General features: G+C 43.8%; 2 protein-coding genes across 2 annotated transcripts in view; one reads left to right on the forward strand and one right to left on the reverse strand.

Moving 5' to 3' along the window:
* The window catches only part of TSR1 (TSR1, 20S rRNA accumulation, homolog (S. cerevisiae)), a 13,216-nt gene extending 9,312 nt beyond the window's left edge, over positions 1 to 3,904 (forward strand). The window contains exons 12-15 of the mRNA XM_011987265.1: positions 2,071 to 2,187; positions 2,665 to 2,805; positions 2,916 to 2,990; positions 3,120 to 3,904. Of these exons, the coding sequence (XP_011842655.1) occupies positions 2,071 to 2,187; positions 2,665 to 2,805; positions 2,916 to 2,990; positions 3,120 to 3,298 (512 nt within the window). The 3' untranslated portion in view covers positions 3,299 to 3,904. The remainder of the gene's footprint in view (positions 1 to 2,070; positions 2,188 to 2,664; positions 2,806 to 2,915; positions 2,991 to 3,119) is intronic.
* Positions 2,227 to 12,334, reverse strand: part of SRR (serine racemase) — a 13,471-nt gene continuing 3,363 nt past the window's right edge. Inside the window, exons 2-8 of the mRNA XM_011987264.1 lie at positions 11,197 to 11,368; positions 8,928 to 9,054; positions 7,989 to 8,092; positions 5,820 to 5,939; positions 5,610 to 5,684; positions 4,138 to 4,347; positions 2,227 to 3,828 (exon numbers count right to left, since the gene is read on the reverse strand). Of these exons, the coding sequence (XP_011842654.1) occupies positions 3,613 to 3,828; positions 4,138 to 4,347; positions 5,610 to 5,684; positions 5,820 to 5,939; positions 7,989 to 8,092; positions 8,928 to 9,054; positions 11,197 to 11,368 (1,024 nt within the window). The 3' untranslated portion in view covers positions 2,227 to 3,612. The remainder of the gene's footprint in view (positions 3,829 to 4,137; positions 4,348 to 5,609; positions 5,685 to 5,819; positions 5,940 to 7,988; positions 8,093 to 8,927; positions 9,055 to 11,196; positions 11,369 to 12,334) is intronic.

A 12,334-nucleotide genomic window follows, 5' to 3' on the forward strand; every position in this document is an offset into this window, starting at 1 on the left:
AGGATGGTCTCGATCTCCTGACCTCGTGATCCGCCCGTCTCGGCCTCCCAAAGTGCTGGGATTACAGGCTTGAGCCACCGCGCCCGGCCTGAAATAACTATTTTCATATTTTAGACAGTTGGGAAAATAAGGAATAATGTAAAAGTACAAGTATCTTATATTAGAGAAAATTCACTTTTATTTTATACATTTTCATCTGGATCTCTGTTTTTTTTTTTTTTAACAGAATTTGGATTGTAATTGTAAATATGGTGTTAAACATTGCATTTATCATTTAATTGGTTTTGATCAATTTTCCATAAGATTAATTAGTTTATGACTTTTAATGCTTTATTGTCATTTGGATATATTCCAGTGTATGTGATGTACTGATATTTATTTGAGCTTCTACAGGTGAGGACTTAGGTTATTTCTAATGTTTTGCTCTAAATTAGATCTGTGTGCATAAAACTTTATTTACTTCTCTGCTTATTTCGTAAAGGCAGATCCTTAGAACTGGAACTAAATCAAAGTCTTAGTTCCAGAGACTGAGGCAGGAGGATCACTTGAGGTCAGGAGTGTGAGACCCCTGTCTCTACAGTTTTTTTTTCTTCCCGATACAGAGTCCAGCTCTGTCACCCAGGCTGGAGTGCCGTAGCATGATCTCAGCTCACTACAGCCTCTATCTCCCGGGTTCAAATGATTCTGGCGCCTCAGTCTCCCAAGTAGCTCGGACCACAGGCGCCCACCACCACGCCCAGCTAATTTTTGTATTTTTAGTAGAGATGGGGTTTCACCACGTTGGCCAGTCTGGTCTCAAACTCTTGACCCTCAGGTGATCTGCACACATGCCTTGGCCTCCCAAAGTGCTGGGAAAATTTTTAGGGATGAGCTACCATGCCTGGCCTCTACAAAAAAAATTTCATTTTTGGGGAGATGGAGTTTTGCTCTTGTTGTCCAGGCTGGAGTGCAGTGGCAGGATCTCAGCTCACTGCAACCTCTGCCTACTAGGTTCAAGTGATTCTCCTGTCTCAGGCTCCCAAGCAGCTGGGATTATAGGCGTGTACCACCATGCCCAGCTAATTTTTGTATTATTAGTAGAGATAGGGTTTCACCATCTTGGCCAGGCTGGTCTGGAACTCCCAACCTCAGGTGATCCGCCTGCATCGGCCTCCCAAAGTGCTGGGATGACAGGCGTGAGCCACTGCACTCTGCCAAAATTTTTAAAAAACTTAGCCAGGTGTGGTGGCATGTGCTTTGCAGCCTCAGCTACTTGGGAGGCTGAGGCGAGAGGGATTGCCTGAGCCAGTGAGCCCAGAAGTTTGAGGCCCCAGTGAGCTGTGTTCACACCACTGCCCTTTAAATATTTTAATGAAAGCTACATTGAAGGTAGAACATCACATACAGTCTAGGCTCCAGGATTCTGACTCCAGATAAAAAAGTTACTGATCGGGCGCCTGCAATTCCAGCTATTCGGGAGCCTGAGGTGGGAGAATTGCTTGAACCTGGGAGGTGGAGGTTGCAGTGAGCAGAGATGGTGCCATTGCACTCCAGCGTGGGCAACTAGAGCAAGACACCATCTCAAAATAATTAAAAAGTTACTGATACAGCCTGGCACTGTGGTTCATGCCTGTAATCCCAGCACTTTGGGAGATTGAGGTGGGCGGATCACAAGGTCAGGAGTTCGAGACCAGCCTGGACAACACGGTGAAACCCTGTCTCTACTAAAAATACAAAAATCAGCCGGGAGTGGTGGCGGGCGCCTGTAATCCCAGCTACTCTGGAGGCTGAGGCAGGAGGATTGCTTGTTCCTGGGAGGCGGAGGCTGCATTCAGCTGAGATCACGCCATGGCACTCCAGCCTGGGTGGCAAGAACGATACTCAGACTCAAAAAAAAAAAGAAAAGTTACTGATAGGACTAGACTATCTTTTAGGTGTATTGAGGCAGAGAAAATTTTTGAGAACTAGTGGATTAGAGAAGTAGAAGCTGCCGTAGGTTTAAGAGTTGCACTAATACAGCTTTTCACAGGCCTCAATTGCCTCTGGTTTCTCAAAATGGTTTTGGTTTTCATATTTTAACCCTTATGGCAGCGGACAAACATAAATTGCAGAGATTCCTGACTGCTGACATGGCCCTGGTGGTGACAGTCTATGCACCAATCACTTTTCCTCCTGCATCTGTGCTGCTTTTCAAGCAGAAAAGCAATGGTAAGTTGAGCCACAGAGATGAACAGACCCTGCAGGCCCTTAATAGGATGAATACTGTTTTCTCTTCTGTATTTAGATTTGGGAGCCAAATGGTATGGAGAAGGTAATGATGGTTTTCAAAATACAGTAAGTCTTCACTTAACGTTGTTAATAGAACAATGAAAACTGCAACTTTTAAGTGAAACAGTGTATAGCCAGTCTTCAAATAACTGCCTTTTGTTCAACATCCTTTCCTTGTAACAACTGATGAGAAAAAATATGGTTTTGTTATACCTCATTTCTCTTCAAGTACAAGTTTTCAAGAACCTATTGACAAGGTTAAGTGTGGACTTAGCAGTTTACCAATCGTAGCCTCAGATTGGGCTAGGGCAGGGATGACAAACCAGGCTCTTACATGGGTCTTTAGATGGACTGGGGCAATAAATGAAGACTTGGGCCTGTAAATTCCTAAATAGCTTCTTTGCTTTTGTGCTTTAGGAATGCACAGCCTCATTGCTACAGGCCATCTTATGTCAGTAGATCCGGACAGAATGGTCATCAAGAGAGTCGTTTTGAGCGGTCATCCTTGCAAAATTTTTACTAAGATGGCAGTAGTACGTTACATGTTCTTCAACAGAGGTAGGTATGAAGGAGGAGGATGGGATCTGATTGCCTTTGTGGTATGAAGGTTGGGTTTACATTTTGTGGGTAAATATTTTATCTTGGTGTTTTCTGTGTTTGATTCTAAGAGGATGTGCTGTGGTTTAAACCAGTGGAACTGAGAACAAAGTGGGGCCGGAGAGGACATATCAAGGAGCCTTTAGGTAAGGAAACATGGGATTTGGGACCATGTGTACGTTTCTGCAGTGTTGCTAAATGACTATTGGGTTGGAAGTCATTGCTTTAAAATTTTCTACTTTTAATTTGACTGACTTGTTCTGTTTTCTTTCTAGGTACCCATGGCCACATGAAATGCAGCTTTGATGGGAAGCTAAAATCTCAAGACACAGTACTGATGAACCTCTATAAACGAGTTTTCCCCAAATGGACTTACGATCCATATGTACCAGAACCAGTACCCTGGGTGCAAAGTGAGAGTTCTTCAATAGTGCCTCAGGAGGGCATGGAGTAATGGATTCAAAGAGATTCCTTCTTACTGGTGCCAGCCAGTAGTCAGGGATGGGAGGCACAAGTTGTGATTGGGCAATTTATTTTCTATGTCAGCCTGTCAGTCTGCTGCCCCATTTTGCAAGACTTTTTTTTAACCTCGACAAAATGTCTCAGTTAAGTATGAAAGTTTTTCTACTACTTAGTCCAAAAAAACTATTAAATCTTAATGAAATAACCACTCCATTAAGAATCTGATAACTAAGAGTTGACTGACTAGGAAACAAAATGTCTTCAGTATCTAAAGACACTGAATCCCACCATTTCCTTTTCTGTAAATTAAACAGAAACAGACTGATAAGCTGGCCTTTCAGCCTGCTTCACCCAAGTTATGGAGGAGGTTAAGTCTACATTTCCACCACTAAGCACAATACAAATGTTCTTTACTTCTGGGGAAACAGTTTGAAAATGTTGAGACAGCACAGCAGCCACTCCAACACCAGCTGTAGGTTCAATGAGTAGTTTCATCCTCTCCCACACCAGCTGGGTTGCACGCTGTTGATATGGAAGGGAGTAGGAATTAGTGAAAGGGGAGTCTAGTTGGTTTACTTATAAAGGTCAGATGAGAATATATGTCCAGTTTGAATTTTCTTATCACTGTGTATACATGCTTCCCAAAGCTTTTCTTTAATTCTAACTCTGCTTCTGTCAAGAGGGTTGTCATTAATACATCTAGGGTACCCTCCCATGTCATGAAGTTACCTAGTCAAGTTCCCGTGGGTCACTTGCTACTCCTAACAGAAGGTTCTTCTGCCTAAGAAGTTATACCATGCTTTGTTATTTCTTTTCCTGTTGGAGCCTTACCTTAATTTCATCCTCTGTAACAGTGAAGATATCATCCACAAGGTCTCTGATAATAGGCCAGGTGTTCAAGCCAATGCTGGATTTGACACCATCTGCTATGGTGTCTGGAGGATAAAGATTGGGCATCAGTTCCCCCTTCAGCTTGGACTGGTAGCAATCATCTGCATTCAAGGGTTCAGCAGCATATACTTTCACACTAGGTTTCAGAGCCTGGGAAGAGGAATATTAAGACATCTTACAACAAACTACAACATTGCCTGTATGTCTAAAAGAAAATAGGGGCAGGGTGTGGTGGCTTATGCCTGTAATCCCAACACTTTGGGAGCCCAAGGCAGGTAGATCAGCTGAGGTCAGGAGTTCGAGACCAGCCTGGCCAACATGGTGAAATGCAGTCTCAACTAAAAATACAAAAATTAGCCAGGCATGGTGGTGGGCACCTGTAATCCCAGCTACTTGAGAGGCTGAGGTAGGAGAATCGCTTGAACTCGGGAGGCATAGGTTGCAGTGAGCTGAGATCACACCACTACACTCCAGCCTGGGCAACAGAGCTATACTATCTCAAAAAAAAGAAAAAGAAAAGAAAATAGGAACAATAAGTAATACATTTCTGCCCAAGTAAGAGCCTTTCATTTTATGGATTAATGAAAATATTTTCAAGCACTTTATAAATAAATTATATGTCTGATACTAGCCTTCCATTGCCTGGATCGCATCTGATTCTCCTGGTAATTTGAGAAAAGGGTAGCCTCTTGGTATGGATAGTAGCTTGATGACATGGAATTCAGGGAAAAGACTGATGGTGTCACTTATGGTAACTGCTTTTGTGCTGTAAAATTGTCATGGATTAAGAAGAGAGTTGGCCAGGTGCAGTGGCTCACACCTGTAATTCTAGCACTTTGGGAGGCCAGAATAAGGATTGCTTGAGCCCAGGAGTTCAAGACCAACCTGGCCAACATAGCAAGACCCCATCTCTTAAAAAAAATAAAAATACTAAAAATAATAAATAGCCCAGGTGCAGTGGCTCACGCCTGTAATCCCAGCACTTTCGGAGGCCAAGGCAGGCAGATCATGAGGTCAGGAGTTCAAGAACAGCCTTACCAACATGGTGAAACGCCGTCTCTACTGCAAAAAAAAAGCAAAAAAATTAGCGGGGTGTGGTGGCGTGTGCCTGTAATCCTAGCTGCTCAGGAGGCTGAGAGGAGAATTGCTTGAGCCCGGGAGGTGGAGGTGGAAGTGAGCCAGGATCGTGTCACTGCACTCCAGCCTGGGTGACGGAGCAAAAGTCTGTCTTGAAAAAAAAAAATAATAGTAAATAGAGTAGTGAGGCAGAGACGGGCCTTCATCTCAAGTCCCAAAGGAATAAGGGGAAGGAATGGTAATGTGTGCAGAATTTTGGGCACGTGTATACAAATCATTTATGATGTAAAATAAATCCTCTGCTTGAAGTAGGGAATCTTCCAGAAGTTGCTCACCTTAATTGTAATTGCTATTCCAGCAACCATTCCTCCTCCACCTACAGGTACCACCAGTGCATCCACCAAAGGAACCTTTAGTGAAAAGAATATAAACTGTAAATGGGCCTATTAGTAAGCAATTTTATATTTTATGTGTACATATAAAATAATTGAATATAGCCCAACAGCTTTACCAGTAGCTAACCAGGAAGAACTCGGCTATTTTACCTGGTTCAGCACTTCCAGGGCAATTGTCCCTTGTCCAGCTATCACTGCAGGCTCCTGGTTGGGATGTACCATGATGCCTTCTGTTTCTTCTGTAACTCTTTTTGCAACATTTTCTCTGGACTGAAAGTACATTAATTTAGTTTAATTGATTTGTATTTAATAGAGTCCCCAACAAGTTCCGTTTGGTCATTCAACATTTTATTGACCATCTACTTTTTTCAACTTTGTTCAGGTACTAGAGAGATACATGTTAATAAACAAAATCTCTCTTCCCTCAAGGGGGTTATATTATATGGTAGAGATGGGGGAAGTAAATATATGGTATGTCTAAGTGCAGTGGAGTAAAACGAAGGAATTTATTTCATATGGGGTAGCCAAGAAGAGCCTCTAGTAAAGTGACATTTTAAAAGATCTGAACAAGTGCTGTGGATGTCTAGAATATTCCAGGGAGGGGGTAACAGTGCAAAGACTACAAAGTAGGAGTGCTTGGCCTTTCTGAGGAACAGCTGTAAAGGTTAGTATGGCTGGCACAGAGAGGGCAAGAGAAGTAATAGAATATGAGGTCAAGGCTGGGTGCAGTGGCTCATGCCTATAATCCCAGCACTCTGGGAGGCCAAGGTGGGCGAATCACTTCAGGTCAGGAGTTCAAGACCAGCCTTGCCAACACGGCGAAACCCTGTCTCTACTAGAAATACAAAAATTAGCCAGGTGTGGTGGCGCGTGCCTGTAATCCCAGCTACTCTGGTGGCTGAGGCATGAGAATCTCTTGAACCCAGGAAACAGGCTGCTGTGAGCTGAGATCGAACTACTGCACTGCAGCCTGGGTTGGACAGAGCGAGACCCTGTCTCAATAAAAGAAGATGAGGGGCTGGCCGCGGTGGCTTACACCTGTAATCCCAGCACTTTGGGAGGCCAAGGCAGGCGGAACATGAGGTCAGGAGTTCGAGGCCAGCCTGGCCAATATGGTGAAACCCTGTCTCTACTAAAGAATAAAAAATTAGCTGGGTGTGGTGACACACGCCTGTAGTCCCAGCTACTCGGGAGGCTGAGGCAGAAGAATTGCTTGAACCCGGGAGGCGGAGGTTGCAGTGAGCAGAGATCGTGCCATTGCACTCCAGCCTGGGTGACAGAGGGAGATTCTGTCTCAAAAGAAAAAAAAAAAGATGAGGTCAAAAACATAGGAATGTTTGAGTTCATCCAGGGCTTAGATGATTGCAAGAACTCTGGTTTCCACTGTGTATGAGATGGGAAACCAACAGGAAATTTTGACTTGAAAAGAGACGAGTTCTGACTTTGTTAAATGGAGAGCTCTGGTTGCTCAAAAAACCCTATAGTGGGGCAAGGGTGGATGCAGTGAGACCAGTTTGGCTACTGAATTGAATATAGGTGAGAATTGATGTTGGTTTGAATCAGGGTGGTTAACGGTAGACACAGAAGCAGTTGGGTTATGGAAGTATGTTGAAAGCAGACTGAGATTTGGATGTGGGGATATGAGAGGGTTATCAAAGATGATTCCTGGCTGTGTGCAGTGGGTCATGCCTGTGAGCCTAGCATTTTGGGAGGGCAAGGTGGGAGGATTGCTTGAGCCCAGGGGTTTGAGACCAGCCTGGGCAACCGTGAGACCCTGTCTACAAAAAATAAAGGAATTAGGTGTGGTGGCATGCACCTGTAGTCCTAGCTACTCAACAGGCTGAGGCAGGAGGATCCCACAACATAGGAAGACTCCATCTCTAACAAAAAAAAAATTTTTTTTCAGAAACACAAAGATGACCCCAACTTTTTTTGTTTGAGTAACTAGAAGAATAAAAATTGCCTTTTACCAAGATGAGAAACCCTGGAAGGGAAGAAATATAGGGAAGTAAGATCAGGAGTTTGGTTTTAGATGTAGTTTGAGATGCCTTTTAAGACATCAAGTGGGAAAGTTAGGTAGCTGTTGGATATAAAACACGGCTGTTAAGGGGAGAGAAGTTGGAGTTGTTAGACCATAGGTAATAATTTAAGCAATGAGACTAATGAGATCTTGTGAGTGTAGATAGAGAAAAGGTTGAGCATGTAACAGAAATAAAGAGGAAACCACAAAGGAGGCTGAGAAGGAGCAGCCGGTAAGGTAGAAAGAGCCATTGGTCAAATGAAAGCTGTTAAGGTGGTACCAAACACTGCTCTCCTTACCTCATCACTAGGTTCACAGTATACAATTGACGCTCCGTAGGCTTGTATTGCAAGTTTTTTACAGTCTGGAGCTGTCTGGGGCACCACAATATAAGCAGGAATTCCTGGGAGAGGAAAACATGTTTGGTTACTACAAGTCAGGAGAATTTAGAACAGAAACTTATGTGGTCAGGTGTGGTGGCTCACGCCTGTAATCCCAGCACTTTGGGAGGCTGAGGCAGGTGGATCACGAGGTCAGGAGATCAAGACCATCCTGGCTAACACAGTGAAACCCCGTCTGTACTAAAAATACAAAAAAAAAAAAAAAAAAAAAAAGCCGGGCATGGTGGTGGGCGCCTTAGTCCCAGATACCTGGGAATGAGGCAGGACAATGGTGTGAACCTGGGAGGTGGAGCTTGCAGTGAGCCGAGATCATGCCGCTGCACTCCAGCCTGGGCGACAGAGCGAGACTCCCTCTCAAAAAAAAAAAAAAACAACAACAAACAAACATGTTCAGCCAGGTGTAGTGGCTCACGCCTGTAATCCTGGCACTTTGGGAGGCGAAGGCAGGTGGATTGCCTGAGCCCAGGAGTTCGAGACCAGCCTGGGCAACATGGTGAAATTAGTATTTTGTATTTGTAAAATTAAAAAAAATTAGCCAGGTGTGGTGGTGTACACCTGTAGTCCCAGCTACTCAGGAGGCTGAGGCAGGAACCCGGGAGGCGGAGGTTCCAGTGAGCTGAGATCACACCACTGCTTCCCAGCCTGGGTGACAGAGCAAAACTTGTTTTCAGAAAAAAAAAAAAAAAATTAAAAGAAACTGATGTTCATATTGCTTGCAATCAGATGGAGATTTCTTTGGAAAGTTACTTCCCAAAGCTATCATCACTTTCATGGAAATGAAGGACACTTTTCCTCTCCTTTCTGATGATCTACCCAGTACCTTGAGAAATCAAGTACCTTCCAGTTTGGCAGCATAGGTGAGAGCCTGGCCATGGTTTCCACTGCTGTGAGTAACAACAGCTTTCGGCTTCCCTTCTAAAGCATCAGGAACCAAGCTTCTGACAGCATTAAGAGCACCACGGATCTGAAAAAGAGGGATGGTGAATTCACATATTTGATTAAAACATTGTTTTAAAAAGCAAGGAGCTTTTCTAGATTTTCTATACTTAACATGCACATCCAATCTGTCACCAAATCTTATCGATTTACCTTCTAAATATCTTATGTGCATCTTTATTTTTTTATTTTTTGTTTTTTTGAGATGGAGTCTCTGTTACCCTGGCTGGAGTGCAGTGGCCCGATCTCAGCTAACTGCAACGTCCGCCTCCCCACACCGCACCTACCCCCAGGGTCGGGTTCAAGTGATTCTCCTGCCTCAGCCTCCCAAGTAGCTGGGATTATAGGCCCCTGCCACCAAGCCTGGCTAAATTTTTTTTTTTAAGACCTAGTCTCGCTCTGTTGTCACCCAGGCTGGAGTGCAGTGCTGCAATCTCAGATCACTGCAAGCTCCACTTCCTAGGTTCACACCAATCTCCTGCCTCAGCCTCCTGAGTAGCTGGGACTACAGGTGCCCACCACCATGCCCGGCTAATTTTTTTGAATTTTTAGTAGAGACGGGGTTTCCCTGTGTTACCCAGGATGGTCTCGATCTCCTGACCTCGTGATCCACCTGCCTCAGCCCCACAAAGTGCTGGGATTACATGCATGAGCCTCTGCGCCCGGCCTTTTTCATTTTTATTTATTTATTTATTTTTGAGATGGAGTCTTGCTCTATCGCTCATGCTGGAGTGCAGTGGTGCAATCTCAGCTCACTGCAACCTCCGCCTTCTGGGTTCAAGCGATTCTCCTGCCTCAGCCTCCCAAGCAGCTGGTATTACAGGTCCTGGCACCAAGACCGGCTCATTTTGTATTTTTAGTAGAAAGGGTTTCACCAAGGCTGGGCGCTGTGGCTCATGCCTGTAATCCCAGCACTTTGGGAGGCCAAGGCGGGCGGATCACGAGGTCAGGAGATCAAGACCATCCTGGCTAACACAGTGAAACCCCATCTCTACCAAAAATACAAAAAGAAATTAGCCAGGCGTGGTGGTGGGCACCTGTAGTCCCAGCTACTCGGGAGGCTGAGGCAGGAGAATGGCGTGAACCTGGAAGGCGGAGCTTGCAGTGAGCTGAGATGGTGCCACTGCACTCCAGCCTAGGGGACAGAGCGAGATTCCGTCTCCAAACAAAACAAAATGAAAAAGCGTTTCATCATGTTGGTCAGGTTGGTCTCTAACTCCTGACCTCAGATGATCTACCTGCTTCAGCCTCCCGTAGTGCTGGGATTACAGGTGTGAGCTACTGTGCCTGGCATATATTTGTATTTTTTGTAGGCAGGGTTTTGCCCTGTGGCCCAGGCTTAGATCTTTTATATTCATAATGTATCCATGTGTAGCAAGTTGCTAACAGTGAATGCTTAAACTTGGGTCATATACAGAGTGATCACACTTTCCAGTTTGCCTACAACAGTTTGGGTGTCTCAGTTTAGACATTTCAGGTTGCTTCTTTTAGTCTGAAACATGTCCTAGTTTGGATAATAAATTATGTCTTAGTTTAGACGGTAAGTGATGGTATATATAATAAAGTCATGCTTTCCTTAAGGATGGGGATATGTTTTGAGAAATGCATGATTTGGCAATGTCATCATTGTATGTGCATCAGAGTGTACTTTTATACAAACCCAGCTGTTACAGCCTATTGCTCCTAGGCTGCAAACCTTGTGTAGCATGTTACTGTACTGAATACTGCAGGCAGCTATAACACAATGACAAATATTTCTGTATCTAAACACAGAAACAGTACAGTAAATGTATGGTATTATAACCTTATGGGGCCAAGGACCACCATCATATAGGTGGTCTGTCATTGACTGAAACGTTATGTAGCCCATGACTGTATTTTATGTATATACTATATATATACACACACATACATATTATATATAAAAATTACTTGGATAGTTATATATATGATCTTAATTACAAGGATTTTGTGACTGTGTAAAGTGGCTTATCAACACTATGATGCTAGGTAAAACAAGAACTTGAAAGGAAAATTTCTGTAACCTTTTTTCCAACCATATAAAGGCATTAATTTACTTCTCTGCCTGTCTCATTGGGTGGTCACAATCAAATTGATATGTGAAGGGGTTTGAAAACAAACATGGTACGCTGAGAAAAAGGATTGTTACCTTAAAAGATCCTGTCTTCTGGAAGAGCTCACATTTGAAGAAAAGATTGCGCCCTGTTAGTTGATTCAAAATGGAGCTTGTTAGCACTGGTGTGAGGTGGATAGAATCTCGAATGTTGATATGAGCTTTTTCAACATCAGCAAAGGAGATGCAGTACTGAGCACACATGGTTCTGAAACCCAGGAATAAGAAAGGGGTCAAAGCAAAGTCCAAGACAATATGTTTATTGAAGAGATTTTGAAAATATGTAACAGAATAGACCTGGGGCCTGTGGTGTCATGTGGAAACTCTCCATTACTAGAGTGCCAGAATTTCTCTAAAAGAGATTTGACTTGAAAGCTGAACGAAGCTTTTCTGGTGAAGCTTTGAGGGAAGTTAACTGATGATGATTACAGAAGGCTAAAGCCCATTCCCCACCACACCACCAATCCCTTAGCACTGTTGGCACTGCCACTGGTCTCCACCTTCCTTTTTTTTTCCTTTTCTTTGAGATGGAGTCTTGCTCTGTAGCCCAGGCTGGAGTGCAGTGGCATGATCTCGGCTCACTGCAACCTCCGCCTCCCAGGTCCTGGTTCAAGCAATTCTCCTGCCTCAGCCTCCCGAGTAGCTGGGATTACAGGAATGTGCCATTGTGCCCAGCTAATTTTTGTATTTTTAGTAGAGACAGGGTTTCACCATGTTGGCCAGGCTGGTCTTGAATGTCTGACCTCATGATCCACCTGCCTTGGCCTCCCAAAGTGTTGGGATTACAGGCGTGAGCCACTGTGCCCAGCTCCACCTTTCTTTTAATCATTGTTATGAAGCTACTTGAATGAACTGGATTCAATTTTTATGTTATTTTTAATTTATAAATTTAATTTTTAGTAAACATTTAATAAATTGTTTATTGATACAGAAAAAATAGCTAGACTTTTCCATTTAAATAACTATGTTCATTTTCTTTATTTCCCTCTGCATTTGTTTTTGTTTTTTGAGATGAAGTTTCACTCATGTTGCCCAGGCTGGAGTGCACTGGTACAATCCTGGCTCACCACAACCTCTACCTCCTGGGTTCAAGCGATTCTCCTGCCTCAGCCTCCCGCGTAGCTGAGATTACAGGCATGTGCCACCACACCCAGCTAATTTTGTATTTTTTTTT

Source organism: Mandrillus leucophaeus, unplaced genomic scaffold (assembly GCF_000951045.1).
Source record: "Mandrillus leucophaeus isolate KB7577 unplaced genomic scaffold, Mleu.le_1.0 Scaffold306, whole genome shotgun sequence".
NCBI classification, from domain to species: domain Eukaryota; kingdom Metazoa; phylum Chordata; class Mammalia; order Primates; family Cercopithecidae; genus Mandrillus; species Mandrillus leucophaeus.